We start from the raw sequence: 19,745 nt of genomic DNA, 5'->3' as shown, positions 1-19,745 counted from the left end.
TGCCGGGCTTATGTAGACATGCCTGACTTTTACATGGGTGCTTGGGATCTGAACTCATATCATCATGTTTGCAAAACAAGCACTCTTAGCCACTGACCCTAGCCTAGTCATCTACCTTCTCTTTACTACTTTTATTCACTTAGCAGGGGAGTGAATGGAGGCAGATAAAGCGTAAACTAGTAAAAGGAAAACACAGGACATACATAGTACACAGGACATATATACAACTACACAGGGCATACATACTACATAGGACATATATACAACTACACGGGACACATATACAACTACATAGAACATACGTACTACATAGGACATATATACAACTACACAGGACACATATACAACTACACAAGACATACGTACTACATAGGACATATATACAACTACACAGGACACATATACAACTACACAAGACATACGTACTACATAGGACATATATACTACATGCGAAACCATGTGCACCACAGGACACATACAACTACATATGCTAAACCATGTGCGTCAAACCAGACATCTATCACAGACCATTAAAAAAGATGCTCTTTTGTGGAGGCCAAATAATTGGGGAAAGTTGTATGGAAAGGTTTTCATCATACTTTCAGAGTGAGCCCAAGACTTGAAAGGCAGAGGGTGAGACCCTCTTCTAGTGCCTTGAAGAGGGGGAGGGGATTGCTGCAAGCTTATTGAATGCCAAGAGAGCCCCAGCCTGACACTGATACCTGCACAGAAAGCACAGAGGCCCAGGGCTGTTGGGCATGGCCTGAGGCATGGAGGAATTTTATTGTTAGAGCACCGAGCAGTTTATCGCCATAGCCTGTCATTGCTACTAAGGAATCCATGTTGCTAATTTAGGGACACTAAAAATGCTAATATTAGAGTCACTCATTTAAATATAGAGGTCTCAGAGCTTGGGGCATGAGAAGAGACACTCACTCACTGTAATCTTCCAAGGCTTGCAGACAACAAACTTCCCAGACCCGACACCGCAAGTAAGATGACCCCTCGGAGCTAGAGTTTGACTGACTCCAGAAAGCACAAATAAAACTGGAGTCTGAGAAGAAATTACAATATTTCAGAAAAGAAGTTCAGAGTCAGGGCAGCTCCAGGGCTCTTTCCATTGCTCTCTCTGGTTCTTACAGCTTGTCCTAGGAGACTGGCTCTCTTCCTGGTCCCCATATGGCTGTCACAGCTTCCCACTCAAAAATGTCTAGAGGTAGAAAGGGAACGATACTGTGTTGATCCTAAACTGAAAGCAAATCCTTCTAGACACCGAGCCCCACTCCAGAAGACTTTATCTCAGGTTATACTGGTTGGTATGCTACATGTCCATGCTTAAATCAATAACCCTGCCAAGGACAAAACCGTTGCTTTCATTCTGACCAACCAATATCCATCCTCTTTCGGTACAAAAGCCCCAGCCTTCGTGGGAAGGCGTATCCACCCTGGGCAGAATGAGCTAATGAGAACAAAGAGGAAACAGAGTGACTGTGGAGGTCACAACAGTGTGTACCCCACAACCGGCAAACTCTAAATTGCTTCCACTCACCAAAACTATTTATTTTGTCCATATACAAACTTGGCATAGTATTCAGCCCAGGATTTCAATACAAGTAGTCAAACAATGCTTCTGACTGGTCACATTCAGTATCTACTTTGTGTTGGGTATGTACCGTATCAGTTGTAAGGGCCTGAAAGTGCCTGAAACATGGGAGCATTGACCCAGTAACTCAATCTGCTAGGGACATTACGTTCCAGTCGCTACCTAAGGGTGTTAAGGGTCCATCCAGTCCATGTTCTCTTACCCAGATGGCTTTGAGAAAGGAAGGTGAGCAGAGTTCCAAAAGGAAGGTGAGCAGAGTTCCAAGGAAAGATCTATCCTACAAGGAGCACAGGACCTGTGCTGGTGGTTGTTGAGAAAATGCCCTCGCCAGATGGGCTCATGGGGCATTGTGGTAGTTAGAATGTAATTGGTCCCCATAAACTCACAGGGAGTGACACTATTAGGTGTGGCTTTGTTGGAGTGAGTATGGCCTTGTTGAAGGAAGCGTGTTACTGTGGGGGCAGCTTTGAGATCTTCTATGCTCAAGACACCACCCAGTGTTGTCAGTTGACTTCCTGTTGCTTTCTGACCAAGATGTAGCTTTTACCACGTGTGCGTGCACGCCACCATGCTCCCCACCTCTGATTAAATGTTTTCCTTCTAAGAGTCACCACGGTCATGGTGCCTCTTTACAGCAACAGAAACCCTAAGACAGGCATTTTCTTAATTGATGATTGATGTGGAAAGGCCTAGCTACCTGTGGGTGGTGCCACCCCTAGGCAGGTGGTCCTGGATGCTGTAAGAAACCTGCACCTTCTCCATGGCCTCTACATCAGCTCCTGCCTTGCTGAGTGACCCAGAGTATGTAAGCCAAATGATCTCTTTCCTCCCCAAGCTGCTTTAGGTTAAGTGTTTTATCACAGGAATAGAAACTCTAAGACAGAGTTCCTATAGGGAAGCAGCCAAGTTGGATGTATAGTGTCGATTTTACAGCCAGCAGCTTTGTATTTAAGTCACTTAAAACATTCCTCACTCCATGACGCCTTTGACTGCTGCAGTGACCTCAGAAGGCAGGCTAGATGGGCAGGTGAGCCCAACAGAACAGCCTTTCAAAAGGAGAATCTTGCTGCCCAACTCCACTCACAAAAAACGCTGTTTCCTTTATAAAATATCTAGATACTTTTCTTTAGCGGTGTTTAGAAAACTCTAACTTCTCTTCTATATGCAAGTCCCATTTGTTCCTGTGGCTCTGTGACATAACTTCCCTGAACAAAAGAGTACATTGCAGCTGGGCAGAGGTGGTGCACATCTTTAATCCCAGCACTCCGGACGCAGGAGCAGGGCAATCTGTGAGTTGAAGGCCAGACTGGTCTACAAGGTCCGGGACAGTCAGGGCTGGTTTTATGTTGACTTGACACTTGGGTGGAGGGAACCTCCAGTTGAGGAGGTGCTTCCACCAGATTGGCCTGTGGGAAAGCTTGCAGTGCACTTTCTGTGACTGATGATTGATATGGGAGGACCCACCCACTGTGGGCAGTGCCACCCCTGGGCTGGTGGTCCTGGGTTCTAAAAGAAAGCAGGCTGAGCAAGCCAGGAGAAGCAAGTCAGTAAGCAGCATGCCTCCATGGCCTCTGCATCAGTTCCTGCCTTGACTACAAGCTACAAGCAGTATGATGAAATCATTATCTTCCTCCCGGAGCTGCTTTAGGTATTTATTTCATCACAGAAATAGGAACCATAGGACAGGTCTCCACAAGTGCATGATTCTTCTTGTGCACCTGCATGTGTACATATGTGTGTGTGTAAGAAATACTTTTTAATTAAAAAACTATTTTTCCTACTCCTAAAAGAATCCACACAGGAACGAAGTCAATTAAATTTTATTTCAACCAAGAATATAAAATACATGTAACTTATCGTAGCTGAAACTGTCACTTTGAGAAGGATGGCTGGATAACTCCAGAGCAGAAGCCCTCAGTTCTGAAGAGGCAGCACACCCTGCATCCCCAGAATGGGCTACAGAGGGCAGCCGGCCTGGAGTATACACATCACAACAGAGCAAGGAGAGCCATGGCAATACCTACGGTCATACAGAGGGGGTGCGTGCAGAAAATGACCGAAAAAGATAGACAGGTACATTTCACAAATAGGAATTATCAGAAATACAAACTAGTTTATAAAGAACATACTGTATAACATATATAAAAAGTACTTTCAGCTGTTATTAAAAAGGACACCTTAGTCCTGGCTTTGTATAATGCTTTTAGTGTCTACCGAGACAAAGCTTTTAAAAAATTAAATAGTCTTAATTTACTCACTATAGGTGATAACAGTGCATTAGGTATTTCCCGTATAAAACATCCACATCACTCCCTACCGGCAACAGCTTAGAGGAACAAGCACCTCCTCGGGTACAACACACTTTTCAAAGTCCTCAAACACTGACCTTTGGGGTTATGATATTCATGACTATTCTTGATGATTATGGGGACCTAAACTGCTACATTTTGTAGAAAATTATTACTTGTACTTGACTCCTTCAAGCCTCCATTAAAACCAATGGCTATCCACCGCCTTTCTCCATCTCCTGGGGAGCAGCACCGAGCTGAAGTCGCAACTTCCCTGCTAGTTTTCCTCGGGTGTGTAGCTGCGGCTACCCATTAACAAAAGCAAAGCCGGCTGCAAACCTTACTCTCCAATTCCTTTTCCCTCTAGCGATGAAAAGAGCTTCATTTCAGAGGCACAGAGAACTGGCAAGTTGTTGCACCAGGCACGAGGCAGTGAAGTTGAATGCATGTGGGTGCCGTCCGTTCCCGTCTTAAAGGTCTTAGTTATGCTGGAGTGAAGTAGTGCAGAGTGTCAGAATTCTAAGTCCTAAAGTCTCAAAAGCACAGATATAAAAATAGACACGTCCTCGATTTCTGCATCTCGCTGCATGGCTACTTCATCAAAAGGATTGCTTCAACCTCGTAATACCAGCCCAGCCCCAAGCTACCTTACTTTATTTAAGCTAGCCTGTCCCACACTCCTGAATCCTTTCCCCCAGACACCCCTCCAAAAAGCTACCTCTAAAAGTGACTTTTAATTAAAAAAAAAAAAACCAGAAACCTTTCAACTCAATCCTTCAATATCTCCCTAGACTTCGAGGTTCCCGTAAGTCGGAGGATGCCTCCGGGTCCCTAGGGGACAAAATAGTATCCAATAAATGTTCAAAGAGTAATGCAATCACTTGAGGCTCACCAAGGTCAATTCTACCCTTAAGAAGATTCACAAGTCCCACAAGAGGTCCCACCCCATGGACTATGGCCTTAATGTATATGCAAGGCTTTGCTTCCTTTCCAGAGAAAGGAAATGATAAACAAAACCCACTTCTAAGAGTGCTGGGTACAGGTGTGCGTCACTACCCCTGAGGCAAGAAGAGAAAAGCAAAGGGCTAGAAGCAGCGTGGTGATGTGGAGCCCCGCTGAGTACAGTATGGAGTTTTCTGGCTGTGTCCTGGAAACACTAGACTGGAAGGTACCCGGTGTGTGTGTCACTTTTACTAGGGCCATATTGCCAGAATTGTGTATTCAGCTTGCATACAAAGAACTCTTAGCATTTTGTTCTATACACAGACTGGGGCTAATGTCTTTTATTAAACGTGAGCTCACTTGAGGGCAAGAACTTCTATTTTTATTGTGATTTCCTACAACCACTTGGTAGAATGGACTCTGTCCGTAAGTGTCCCCAGTTGCTGCTGAAGGCTGCTGTGAACATTTCAAAGATGCATAGATGCCTTTGGTGACAGTTAATCACCGGCTTTCTCCTCAAGAGGTCAGTCACATACCTGCTTCCTGATAACACTGTTTACTATAAATTCAGAGGCCTAGGGATCCGAGCGGGTTCAGAGTAAACAAAAGGGCCTTCATATCACAAGACATTTCTAAGTCAGCCACGTGGCACAGACATCACACATGAGCTTGTCACTGGATTGGCTGCAATGAGGAATGTGTCTTGCTCTCTGCTTTTCTACCCGGCAGAGCACTGAGCCTGTAAGGGAGCAGTGGCCCTGGACACAGGCTCTAGGGCACCAGACAGAACTTTACATAGGTAGCTACATTATGCAGGAGGCTGAGTCTTATTTTCTAAAATATAAGGGATAAGAATCATGGAGCCAGTCAGAAATTCCTCCCAGTGAAGTATGTCAATGACCTTGTCAGTCTTGGTGCGCATATCACTATTCAACCTTTATTACTATTTAGAAGCATTATTATGCTGAAATCAGTATGGTCCTGGCTGGCTACAGTATCACATCAATAGTGCAAAATGTATACTGGCTTCTAAAATCTTATTTTACTTGAATATGGACCCCAGAGTATCATAACCAGGTAGATAAGTTCACAAGAATAGTTTTTAAAAATGCATATAGTTTGCATATACAACAACTGGCTATTTTTCTAGCTCAAGAAACACTGAGAACAAGGCTGGCGCTGCTAGGAGCATCAGAACAGAGATGCTCTTGCCCCCCGCACTACGATGGGGCTCTAAGCCTTTACATTTCCTCTTGACTCTGGAGGGCGAGGGGTTCTTAGAAGTAGCTAAAAAAGAACTCCCCTCTAATTCGTAGATCATGGAAATGCAAATATTCACCTCATCTACTTTACACTATCTGCCCATAGTTTTTAGGCACAATTATTAAATTTTCTCCTAGGGGCAAAAGAAAGCATTCAGTGCAATAAAAAAGATTCTTGACAGCGTTAAGTCTCAGTAACAACAGCAAAATTATGCATACATAATACATACTTTGAACATGGATAAAACCTAAAATTTTAACATGCTTTAAAAATAGTCACTCTATGCCTAATGTAAATACAAAAGGAGAACACTGCGGATGAGTGAACAGGCTTCGAGCTGAGTACCCTTGATTATGTAAGACAGTCACTCGTGCTGACCCAGACGTGGAGAGACTGGAGGGACCAAGGCTCCTCTGGAGATGCCTCCTTTGAGGGGAAGAAAGGGCCCTTGATCAGCACGACTCCTCTGCGAAGCCCTCTGCGGTTTACAGTCTTTTCAGATTTCCCAGGAGGGCCCCAAAGGGCCATGTTCCATCAAAGCTCTTGAACCCCCCCCTAGAGTAGACTTAGCTACATGAAGGTTAAAATTATAATTTTTAGTTACTGAATATTACTCAGAATATGATGCTTCTGGGAACTAAGTTCCTCATGAATGATTATAAAAACCACCAACTACTTCAGCTCTTCACAGCACGAGCACGGCAGCTGCAAAGATCAACACTGGTTTGGCTGTGGGGACCCTCTGTCCCACGCTTGCCTTTACTAGACCTTCCCTGAAAGAGATAAATAAAAACCTAATAGTAAAGTACTTTGGGACAGCAACAGTTTCTTTCTAAGACTCCAAGAGCAAAGCAGTTAGTCTGTGAAGACTGTGTAGTGCTTTAAAGGTGCGTGGCTCGTGTTGTTCAATCAGTTCATGAAGTATAAAACTATACAGCGCGGAACCCTGTTCCTAAAACATTGCAGTCCTAAGAAGAGATAAATTCTGATGATCGCTACAGCGTGAGAAAGGTGCACCAGGAACTCCTTCAGGAAGTGCTGAAGGCTGCAGACATGCTGGGGCAGACCAGAGGCTTCACCAGGGAAGTCCCAGAGAAATTCATGCGGGAAGAGGGCTGGGGACACTTCACAAGATCTTCTTCCTAAGTCAACCAAGAAGAGATATTCGTCCTTCAGAACACTCAGTAGGCAAAGGCTTCCTCTCTAGTGAGGTCTGCATCACAGTCTACACTCTGGGGCTCTCTGCGATACAGATGCCGCCCTGCTGGAGGCTGTGCTACGCTGTCCTGGGCAAGCAGAGGCAGTGCTCAGTACCGGTGGGCCTGGTGAGACGGGTGGTACTGCGTGCTCTGTTGAGATGAGGCGTAGCCTAGTGTGCTCTGGGACTGGGAAGACCCCTGAACGCTGCTTTGGTAATTCAGGCGAGAACTGGAGTGCTAGAAAAAAAACAGGAAAGTGGGGGTTACTGACTGTAGAAAGGGGCTCAGGATGCCAACCACAGGAGGACAGAGATGAGGTTCCTGGCTCCGATCCACAGCAGTTGATATGTTCTGCTTATCTGAAACAACAGCCTGCTTAGACTGCAGCTACCCTGGTTGGTGCTGAATCTGGCTGTGCAGTGGGGAGGGTGAGCTACCCTGGTAAAGAAAGGCAGACAAACTTAACCTTTTACAGGATTAACATCTGACAATGAAACAATGAATTTAGTAAATGGAAAAATGGCATCCATAAGATATAACTGCATACTGTTAATTCCCACTTTCATAATTAGTGGGGACTGGGAAATCACTCTAAGGCAGAGTTTTGGGAGGCAGAAACTAGGGACATAGAGAACTTGCCAATGAGCAAACCAGCAAGGTTGACAGGGCAGGCTAGCAGTAGGGAGGTATTATAAATGTCAGGTAACATCCAAAACCAAACATTCTCACCAATAAATCTTACTTCCCATCTAAAAATTAAACAAAGCAATTTGTTACACAACTGGCCTCAAGAGACCAGTAGACAGACAGCTTTCAGCCTAGGCTGAACACTGTGCTAATACAACTTTATAAAGAAAATAATTTTTTCAATAGGAAAAAAATGCATCTCCCCCCCGTGTTTCTGTGTGCATGTGTGTGTGTGTGTGTGTGCATGTGCATGTGCGTGTGTGTGTTTAAGGCAGGGCTATCCTAGAACTCACTATGGAGGCCAGGCTGGCCCTGGAACTCTCCAAAACCTATCTGCCTCAGTCTCTTGAGTGCTGAGGTCCCAGGGGTGAGCCACTATACCATGCTCCTCCTTTAGAAGTAATAATCACATTTGCTTATATTGAAACAGCCCAAAATCTCACCCATGGAAACTGACAAGGCAGAGTCTCCTCACAGAATAGTCCAATCTGAACACAAGGTAAAAGTAACTGAGAATCAAATATAAGAAAACAGAATATGATATGTTTTAAGACAGTGTGCTCAAACAACCCTTGAGGTTTCACTCCCTATAAATCCTAGAACCAGATGTGAGAAAAGCCTTTTCCCTTTAGCTTCCTTAATCAGTGGTACAGCTCTAACTCCCTTTCTGTCTGAACACAGACACACATCTGGAGTCAACACAACTCCAGCAGGACCTGCTTCTGAGAGCTGCTACTCAGCCCGGGTCATTTCTCAAGTCCACGCGGCTACCCACTGACTGCTCCCTCCAGTAAGACACGTACCTAATCTGTGGCCAATACGGATAAAGTTCTGACATTTTCTTAAGGAGCCTCCCACCTCCCTCCTTTCTCTCCTTGGGGTGTTAAGATAAACAAGTCACAATACAAAATATCTCACAACTGCATGAAACGTGATTAAAAATCTCCCCTTTCATGTAATGCCAGAAACAGAACCATCTAGTTTCCAGGTCAGGTTCTGGAGCTAAGAACTATATAGCTCTAAGAGAACTGGTTAAAAATCAATTTCCCATTTCATAAAATATCCTCATACCAAAAAGGAGCAGTCGTGGAGTACCTGATAATCTGACGGCATAACCGGCCCGCCCGAGCTTGCACCCGAAGGCCCAATGCGGGGCTTCTTGTTTGGAGGCACCTGGGTCAGGCCGGAGTCCTGGCTGTGCTGCAGTCCTGCTCCAGCGCCAGCCCCGCCTGCCGCGGCTCCCCCTGCTGTCCCATTGGTCTGGGCACTGCTCTGCTGTGGTGGAGGAGCCTGGGGAGGGGCTGTCGCCTGCTGTGGGGGGGCTGTGGGCTGCTGATGCGGATTCTGCTGCTGTCCCTGATTCTTTTAGCAGAGTCGGGAGGGGGGGAAAGATTTGAGATTTACTGTTAAGCCAGACAAATGAAAAATGCACTTTGCTACTTGATACACACGTGTGACTGGTGACACACCTGGGGTATAACCTGGTCACATGACTTCACTACTTGACACACGTGTGACTGACGACACACCTGGGTATAACCTGGTCACATGGGGTGACTAGAAAGAATGGAGATGGGTAACCTCCAAAATACATCATTTCCAAAGACTAACATAGTGAGCCCTGAATAGCAATGTGTAGCATCTCCAAATGAAATAGACATTTCAGTGGGCACCATAAAGCACACAGGAAATATCATCACACTCAAAGTCCTTTCATCGGGGGACTCTGGACACCAGAGCAGTGCGAGTGGCTAATACCCCCAGTTAGCACAGAGGAATGGAGTAAGGACCCCGAAAGCAGAGCAGGGTGGAGATGACACTGGACAAACAAAATGAGGAAGAACTAGGAATAGAATGGGCTACTAAGACAAAACAGGAAGTTCAATTTGAACTTCAAAGTACACCTTCAGTCTCCAAACCCCCACAAAGCACGACATAAGCAGGCTAGATGAGAGGCGGCAAAGGCACAGGTCATCAGATCACGCCCTCGATTATACTTGTGCGGCTCTTCCGCTCGGAAAGTCAGTGGTGCACCACGCTTATACCTTGTCACCCTTCTCTTCCGGTTCATCTTCATTAAGGAATTCTCTTTTGGGGTACGGAATCTGGCAGCCAGCAAACACACTAAACCATTTAAAAAGAAATACATGTTAGCCAGGCAGAGATAGGTAGATCTTTGTGAGTTCAAGGCCAGCCTGGTCTACGAGTGAGTTCCAGGACAGGCTCCAAAGCAACAGAGAAACCCTGCCTCGAAAAACAAAAACAAAAACAAAATAAAACAAAACAAAACAAAACAAAACAAGAGATACCTAAAATGTGTGACTTTATCACCTTACTTTAAAATTAAAAATTTATTTTCTTTCTTAACCTACATCCTATACTTTACCATGACTGGTGTTTGCAGGACACCTTCCGAACAACTTAACTGAAGCGGTAAGGAAGGAGTACGTCGGCATCTGCCCCTCCTGCAGACTGCCACCCTCACTGCTGAGGCAGGACTGCTGCACTGCTGCTCACGTACGACACGGAACTTCATCTGCACTATTCACTCCATCAGCACCAAACTAAACTGACTTTGTTTTGCTTGAACATGAAAATAAATTTCCCTTCCAGGAAAAAAAAAGTTTTCTAATATCTACAAGCCCAGAGCACGAGCTTCGAAAGGGGAGATGGGCCTGCAGGCTGCTGTCTGTGCACCCATGGTTATGGGCATGGCTTGTGCCTGAGCGGTGTCTGTTCTGTTCTGGCTTTCATCTAGGAAGCGGGTGTGGGCCTTTCCCCGAGATGTTCTCTGTGCAGTCTTCATGAGCAAAGCAGAACAAGCCCTGGCACTCAGCAGCATACAATACCATCCAGTTGGATCAAAGACTGTGGAGAAGAAAGGGTACGTACTCTAATGTGGGCAAGGGGTCCTCCTGAAAGTAAGGGTCCTGCAGAGCCTGCTCTGAGGTGATTCTCTTCGTTGGATCCATGGTAAGGAGTTTCTGAAGCTAGAGCAACAAATAAGAAATGTGACAGCCCATGAGAAGACTGACTTTTGTATCAATGTCTGACACAATGAACCTCAAATACCTCTTTTACACACTGATACACGCATGCGTGTGTGTGTGTGTTTAGAGTAAATTCTTCCACAAGGGGTCCAGGGATTGTGGATCAAAGCCAAGTTGTCAAAGCTTGGCAGCATGTGCCCTTACCCATGAGTCATCTTGCTAGCCCTCATATCATCTTGCCCTGCTCACTGTATAATTAGTAGACTATATACATTTTTATGAAATTACCATTAAGGTCCCTTAAAATTCTTCTAATATGAACCATTTAAGAAACTAAGACTAGAAGTCAAGGACAATTCTCAATAGAATAAGATTTAATTTCTCAAGCATTCAGCAATTAATCTCTCTCTCTCTCCCTCTCTCCTCTCCTCTCTCCCTCTCTCTCCCTCTCTCCTCTCTCCCTCTCTTTCCCTCTCTCCTTCCTCCCTCTCTCCTCTCTCCCTCCCTCTCTCCTCTCTCCCTCCCTCTCTCCTCTCTCCCTCCCTCTCTCTGGGACAATTCTGCAGTAAACAGGACGAGAGGAGCTGACCAGGTATCAGCGGGGGAAGAGAAGCACTAAGCTGTCCCTCAGGAAAGAAAGACTCAATAAGGAATGGCTGAAAGCCCTCTTCACGTAAGAGGGGGCAGCCTAAGGGTTTAACTGCTGCTCAGAGACCGGAATTGGTATTCGATACAGCAATGTCATTGGACTCTCACCCATCAGAAGAGCCTTTCTTGTCTTTTGATTAATACAGATTTAAGAAGATTGTGATATGTGAAATTGTGGATTTATTGCTAATTTCCACTCCAGAATTATGGTATTCACCTGATAATGTTTGTAAGGGCTTATGAAGTGTTGAAAAAAGTTTGACAGGCCCTATAAATGTTTGGATTTAATTGTGGATTTATTGTTAATTATGATATTGACCTGATAATGTTTGTAACTGCTTTTAAGATGTTGAGAAAAGTTTGACTCACCCTATAAATGTTTAGGTTTAATGCATATATTAAGAATTTTAGACTTTGATACAATATAAAAAATTTAAACGGTGCTCTAAACCAGCTGAAGAAACATTTTTAACTCAGGCAATCCTCCTCTCATTTAAATAAGAGACTATAGTCTTTAGGAGCATGGTTATTCATGTAACATTATGATTTCTCCTGACAAAACAGTATGGCTCCAAGACACAGAGCCCAAAGGTATTTCTCTCCCTTAATTTCTTTTCTTCACAGAAGTAGAGATAGGTTTGAAGCTTCTCCTCCCCAGGTGCATAAGACAGGAGCTCACATAATTAAGACGGGTAAATTTGGGTAAATGGAGAAGTCTTTGCCTGAGGCAGATGTGGTAATCTGTCCTGTGCTGAAGCACAGGTTTTATTAAAATTAATAAGGAGTGGATTGTAGGGGCATATTACACAGGCCCATATTTCTACATTGTATGGCGGCCAGAATTTCAGGCCACAGTTTGCACCTGCCACACAGGAGGTGGTCACCTAGTCTTTTGAGACAAACTGATGCCATCCTAGACAAAGGGTCAGGATCTGCTAATGTTGCTCTGCTCCTTCTTTGTAAATTTGGGAGGCTGCCTGGAAAGGAGGAGTTAACTCAGTCTACATGACAGAGCAGACATTGATAGGAAGACGTGACAGAATGGGCATAGAAAGGTGTAGACGTGACCAGTCAATCTCCTGGCTACCTAGGAAACAGAATTTCCCCCGCAAATTACATTCTGGCATAAAAGCTGTTTGGAGAATAAACACGGGTGAATTTTCAGGGTGTGAACTCAGGGTTTCATGAGGGATCCCTAAAAACTCCCTCGTGATAAAGTCATGTGAGTTGTGCCTCAATTACTCCCATGCCTCCCCTCTGGTCTGAGAAAGAATTTATGTCAGGGCTGGATGCTGACACAGGAGGAACACCCTGCTGTCAGTGGGGAACACCTACCAGGAGGAACATCATACTGTCAGTGGGGAGCACCTACCAGGAGGAACACCCTGCTATCAGTGGGGAGCACCTACCAGGAGGAACACCATGCTGTCAGTGGGGAGCACCTACCAGGAGGAGCACCCTGCTGTCAATGGGAAGCACCTACCAGGAAGAGCACCTACCAGGAGGAACACCATGCTGTCAGTGGGGAGCACCTACCAGGAGGAACACCTTGCTGTCAGGCTTGACCTTGTGTTTCTCCATATACTTTATGAGGCTACTGTTGGCATACCTGCAAGGATAGGAACGCACATGATTTGTATTCCTAAAGGACAGTTCTAAGGCAGGTTTCTATATGCAAACACATTACTTAATACCAGCACATTATGAAAAAAAAAAACAGTTGTTAAACACAACATACCAGAGTTTTTAGTGCTATAGTCACTTTGGGAATGCTTATGTGTAACCATTAGAGCAGAAAAATACATCTGTCTTGAAACCCAGCAATGGGTCTGAGGCACGCTCCCGTCTAAGAGACGGCTGGCTTGGTGTCTGCTTTTGAAGTACTGGAGATGGCAAGTAGGTCATCATGTTAGGCAAGTGCTCTACTTACAGCAAACATCATCTTCCTACATCTTTCCCTTTTTATTTTGAGACGGGCCTTGAACCCACCCTTCTGTCTCAGCCTCCTGAGCAGCTAGGATCAAAGGCCTCTGTTATCAGGCCTAGCTTAGAGACACTTTTAAACACGAGTATCAGAACATACAAGAATACTCTTACTAGCATTTCTATAATATAAAACAAACAATAACAAAAAACCCAATCTCCAACCTATAAACAGTCAAATATCCACATATTAAAGAAACAGAACTATTAGGCAAACCAACTGTTAATATATTCAGAGTAAATGAAATGTTATAAATATGAAAAACTGAATAGGGAAGATGAATGACATCATTTACATAAAGCTCAAAGACATATCAAACTAATACGTATCAGAGATCAAACTGTGGGATTCCAAACACAAATCCTGAGTACCCACTCTTCCTTCTAGGAGGGAAAGCAGAGAGGTACCCAGGGACAGCAGCACACTTAGAAACCTTCTACTTCTTAGAATAAGAGATGAGTGGAGAAATATTCATTTGATTATTCTCAGTATACAATATTTGTATCATTTCCTATGTATGAAATAAAATTTAAATGGTTTCAAAATATAAAAATATGTGTTATATATATATAAATACATAAACCATTGTCAGTGTTTTCATAATCTCCCTTTCTGTCTTTATTTTTGAAGCACAATCGGTGCTTCTTAAGACTGTTTAAAATAGGCCAGGTGGTGGTGGTGTATGCCTTTAATCCCAGCACTCAGAAGCAAAGGCGCGGGCAGATCTCTGTGAGTTAGAGGCCAGCCTGGTCTACATAGTAAGTTCCAGGTCAGCCAAAGCTATACAGAGAAACCCTGTCTCAAAAATCAGCCAAAACAAAAAGACTCCAAACCAAGCAAGTGTTAGAGAGGAGCTGGGGAAAGACTCAGATGCCTCAGAGTACAGAAGTGGCTCTCAGAGGACAGTCACCTTTGCTTTATGTCTCTATCCACAGACTCATGGTGAAACCAGGAGGATCTTTTGCTTTGGCTTTATAAAATTAGAACCAATATAAAAATTCTATGTTTTCACATTTAATGTTGTCTAATTAATATTTCCTTTATCAAAAATTCTATAAAATTATTCTGAGTAACTACATTGCCTACTGATCCAGAGCTGTTTCATCACAGCTATAAAATGTATGTCGTTATGGGCTAATGTGACACACATGACAGCTACTAGACCCTGCCTTGGTTATTTCTCTATCATGTGCTTGTACCAGCCTGGTCTTCACAGGATAGATGCTTGGAATAATCAGGTCAGATGCCCTTGTACCAGCCTGGTCTTCACAGGATAGATGCTTGGGCTGATCGGGTCAGATGTTCACATTCTGAAGGATCTTTGTTAGTGTTGTGTTGCTGTGGGCCTTTTGCTTTTCCTTGACAAAGTACTAGGGAATCAAACTTGGGCCTCACACATATTAGGTAAGCATTACTACTGAGCTACAGGTTCCTAGCAACCAGAACATACTATTTTTGTTTTTTAAATTTATATTTATTTTATGAGTACAAATGGATGCCTGTATATATATATGTATGTGCACTACATGCAAGTAGTGACCTGAGAGGCCAGAAGAAGATGTTGGGTCCATTGGAACTGAAGTTACAGATGGTTGTAAGCCACCACGTGGGTGCTGGGAACCTAACCAGGGTCCTCTGTAAGAGCAGCAAGTGTTCTTATCTGCTAGGTCATCTCTCAAACCCTGTTTTTGAGATGGGATTTTGCTGTATTGCCTAGGCTAGCCTCAAGCCTGTTTTAGCCTCCTGGGTGTGCTTCACATCACCTAGTCCAGAAGTTGCATCTGTACCAAGTCTCCGAAAGCACTCACACTCACACTCACAGAAGAACAAAAGCACAAGTGTCCGTTTTACAGTACCCTGAAAAGCACCGTACCCTGACAATACTTGGGAACATCAGAGGATAGAGGAACAAAGTAGGTACTGGGTTTGGTAATAACAAGAAGCCTTATGTTTACAGAGAAATAATTTCTCTCCCTGTCTTAGGGCTTCATTCTCCAATCAGCTGTTTTCCTGAGTTAACACTAGATGCTACATTGTCTCCATCATAGAAAAAGCCCCAAATTTGCCTTACTGTTGAATTCTTGGTTGTAGCTGTTTTATTTTTTATTTTTATTTTTTAGTGTTAGAGTTAAGATGAAATGTTTATTTTCCAAATTATCCTCTTCTAGAAGCTGAACAGTTTCCAAAGCAACATAAACTTTCTAAGAATTTATCAAATTGTGTTTATTTGAACATTCAGGTTTTCAAAGTAAATTCCACAATCTCCTTGGAATGTATTCTTCCTCCCTTTTGGCTTGCTGAGGACTAAATCCAAACATTTTTCCAATGAGCAGCCTGACTCCCTCAGCCTCGCCTTGCTTTCTAAAGAGCTATTTGGAGCTGACACTTTAGAACAATTACAAAAACATCTACTGTCATTCTTAGCAATTCATTTGCAAAGTATATTGGGAGTTCTTTTTCTCTGATAAAAGCAAGTTAATATTCTTTCACTTTTGAAATAATATTTTATTTGAAATAAAGTATTTTCTAGATCATTGTTTCAACATATTTTGCTTTAGTGATTTCTGTTGCTTGCTGTTGTTTTTGTTTTGAGACAGGATCTTATTACATGGATCTGGCTGTCCTGGAACTCCAATATGTAGACCAAGCTGGTGTAACTCAGAGATCAGTCTTCTTCAGCCTGGGATTAAAGGCCTGTATCACCACACCCAGATTGATCAGTGACAGAAACACCATAGAAAGGCCACTGCAGGATTGCAAGCAGAGCACACTGGTGTTCTGACTATACAGGCAAGGTTTAGGGGCAGAAACAGTCAAAGCATTTCTAGAAGAAAGCACTGAGTAGACTGCTAACCATCCGGAATGCAGAGAGTAAGGGGAAGTCAAATGCCTGATGGTGAGACAGAGAGATTCTGCCCCACAGGGTTTGAACATCAGGTAAACCATGGAGCTATTTCTTAGGACATGAAATATAGGGCGCCAAGGTTTAGGATTAAGAGAGCAGAGTTTTATTTCAGGCTGAGATTCCATTGGCGATTGTCTTAGTTAGGATTTCTCTTGCTGTGAAGAGACACCATGACCACAGCAACTCTATTTATAAAGGAAAACAGTTAACTGAGGATGGCTTAAGAGTTCAGAGGTTCAGTTCATTATCATCATGGTGGGACATGGCAGTGTGCAGGTACACACAGTGCTGGAGAAGTAGCTGAGAGTCCGACACCTTGCAGGTAACAGGAAATGGGCATGGCTTGGGCATATATGAGACCTTAAAACCCAGTGCCACCGAGAACACTTCCTCTAACAAGGCCAAACCCACTCCAACAAAGTCACACCTCCTAATAGTCAATCCCTAGGACTTTATGGGGCCAATTACAAACTACCACAGCAGTTTAGGAAGTGAATTTGAAAAATGGGGAAATGCTGAGGATACATGTGGATTAGTAAACTAAAACCCTCAAGTCTGAAACCCAAAGCACTTCCAGAATCTGAAAAAAAAAAAAAACCAAAACCCTTAAATCTAAAATAATTTTCTAGTCCCAAACTTTAATACACTTTTTAAAAGACATGTATTTTTTGTTTGTGTGTGTGTGTATGTGTATGTTTGTTTGTAGACATGTTTGTATCTGCATGTATCACAGCATGTGGGGCTGGAGGACAGTCACACTCAGCTTTTAACATTCAGGTCATCGGGCTTGTGCTGCTTCCACACACCGAGCACCTCCTATGTAAGGGAGATGCAAAGCGTGTAAATTAGAAACTTTGGCTTAACTGGTGGTAAACTGAGGCTAACAAAACCGTGGTGTTTTCCAGGGAAAATGTGTAGTGACAAAGGGGCCCAGGTCAAAAAGTTGAGATAAGTGTTACTCTAAAGGGCAGAGGCTTCGTGAAGAGCCAGAAACGAAGGCTGCTGTCCTCTAGTTCCCTTTAAGATAACTCCTTTGTTCCAACAAACAAACTGTCTTGTACTGAAATTTCCTGATAAGCTGATATGATCTTGGTTATCAACCTGTCTGCACTTTCAGACCCTGGAGCACTCTTGAGGGGTTTAATTATCACTAATAGTTTTACTTATATATTTATTTTACTGTGTATTGGGTGTTTTCCTGCAGAGGTCAGAAGAAGGCATCAGATCCCCTGGATCTAGAGTTACAGAAGGTGATCAGCTGCCATTTAAGCGCTGAGAACTGAACCTGGGTTCTCTGCAACAGCAGCGAATGCTCTTAACTGGTGAACCATCTCTCTGGTACTCCTTTTTTTCTCCTTTAAAAAATTATTTCCTATACATGGACATTCTGGCTGCACTCATTTCTGTGTACCATGCTCAAGCAGTACCTACTGAAGGCCTGAAGAAGGTGTAAGATCTCGTGAATCTGGAGTTGTGGAGAGCTGTGAGCTGCCAGGGAGGTCCTGGGAATCTGAGGAATTCTCTCTTATCAGATCATCTGGAACAGGAAGACCCATTGTACGTGGGCAGCAGTCCACCTATCTTGTTCAGCCCTGTCGACTGAACAACTTCTCAATTCTCAGCCTCTCTAGTATGAGATGACTGACCAACTGTTGGACTAACTGGACTACATCCTATAAGCCAAGCTACTAAAACTCACTGACTGACTGTCTGTCTGTCTGTTGTCCCTCCCCCCCAAAACACACACACACACACACACACACACACACACACACACACACACACACACACACACCAGCTCTGTTTCTTTAAAGAGAGAACCCTGGCTAATAAAGCTGGCCTGCACTCCCCTTCATGACTAATCCACACACTTGCCTCCAGCAGTTTGTTTTACTTGGATCCTGGGCCTTGTGGCTCTACCTTGCCATCCTTCCTAGTTTTTCATGACAGCATCTCAGTCACCAACTCAGATAGGAATAAAACCATAGCAATCATATTGAACTGAGGCCTAAATTGTATTAAAACTGTAACTGTTTTTATTTGGGAGAGGGTGTTGAGACAGGGTTTCTTTCTCTGTGTCGCCCTTGGCTGTCCTGCATCTCACTCTGTAGACCAGGCTGGCCGCAAACTCACAGAGATCCCTCTGCCTCTACCTCCTGAGTCCTGGGATTAAAGGTGTGTGTCATCAGGCCTGGCCTCTGGTTTTAGATATGGCAGCCTTAAATTGGGTATATAGTTAAAATCATTTGGAATATATTTTTTAAATTACAGACAGGACAAGTAAACCAACCCCGAGTTTCTGGTTTAAACCTCTATCCTTTTAAAAACAAGTGCATTTTTCTACTGAAGCTACAATATGCAATTAAGGACCTGAGTATTTGTATCACTCATCACGTTCATGCTAAAATCTAATCCCCAGTGTGGAAGTATCAAAAGGGAGGCCCTCAAAGGCATTTGCTGTGGAGCGGTCTGCATCTGTGAATGGCATTGATGGCTCAGAAATGAGGCTCTAACACAGTTCACAGTCTTCTACCCTCCCACCATAGGAGACACAGCAACCGGGTACTCTTTAAAGTAGAAAGCAGACAAGCCGAACAGACTCCAAACCTGCCAGCACACCTTCATCCTGGACTTTCCAGCCTCTGCAACTGTCAGAAAATTAATTTCTGGTGTCCATGCATTACTGGTCCAGACTTTTGTTTGTTTCCCAGCACAGATGAACTACGGTAATCGGGGTCACTTACGTTGTTCTTCTAAAGTCCTTCTGAAGTGTTGGGTACTCTGGCATTTTTCTAATATCTTCCCAGTCTTTATCTTAAAGAAATTATTTATAGAAAATATCTTATTAAAAGTCTCCTACTTTTTAGTTTAAAAATAAACATAAAACAAACTTTATGCATGTTCTTACAAAGAAACACATTTGAAATATAACTCCAAATGATATTTTAAAAAGGGTAACACATTACCTGCAGGAAACCCCATGACACTAAATATCCGATCTAGCTGGTCATGATGGAAAGGATTGCTTGTTTTTATATCCTCCTGACGACAGTGGAAAATAGGCTCTGAAGTCAACAATTCAGCGAATATGCAGCCTATTGCCCATATGTCTACAGAGGGAAAACATTTTTATACAAATGCATTAATTTCCTTAGTTACAATTCCTAGATAGAATTCCAATACAGACAAAAATATATTTTAGTAGAGCAATATGTGAAGTATAATAAACATAACAA

The 19,745-nt window shown here is 43.5% G+C and overlaps 1 protein-coding gene across 4 annotated transcripts in view; it reads right to left on the bottom strand.

The window, feature by feature from the left end:
* Positions 1 to 3,407: 3,407 nt before the first annotated feature.
* Positions 3,408 to 19,745, bottom strand: part of Cdk19 (cyclin dependent kinase 19) — a 138,194-nt gene continuing 121,856 nt past the window's right edge. Inside the window, exons 7-14 of one of the 4 annotated variants that reach the window (XM_038339643.1) lie at positions 19,476 to 19,619; positions 19,254 to 19,323; positions 13,157 to 13,229; positions 10,875 to 10,972; positions 10,028 to 10,106; positions 9,078 to 9,338; positions 7,411 to 7,532; positions 3,408 to 7,238 (exon numbers count right to left, since the gene is read on the bottom strand). In XM_038339643.1, coding sequence (XP_038195571.1) covers positions 7,223 to 7,238; positions 7,411 to 7,532; positions 9,078 to 9,338; positions 10,028 to 10,106; positions 10,875 to 10,972; positions 13,157 to 13,229; positions 19,254 to 19,323; positions 19,476 to 19,619 — 863 coding nt within the window. In that variant the 3' untranslated portion in view covers positions 3,408 to 7,222. Of the gene's footprint in view, positions 7,533 to 9,077; positions 9,345 to 10,027; positions 10,107 to 10,874; positions 10,973 to 13,156; positions 13,230 to 19,253; positions 19,324 to 19,475; positions 19,620 to 19,745 lie in introns of all 4 variants that reach the window. The other 3 variants (XM_038339642.1, XM_038339645.1, XM_038339644.1) reach the window with 3 other exon arrangements.

Source organism: Arvicola amphibius, chromosome 8, assembly GCF_903992535.2.
Source record: "Arvicola amphibius chromosome 8, mArvAmp1.2, whole genome shotgun sequence".
NCBI lineage: Eukaryota > Metazoa > Chordata > Mammalia > Rodentia > Cricetidae > Arvicola > Arvicola amphibius.
Note: the sequence above shows the minus strand (reverse complement) of the source record. Positions and strands in the feature narration are given on the sequence as shown.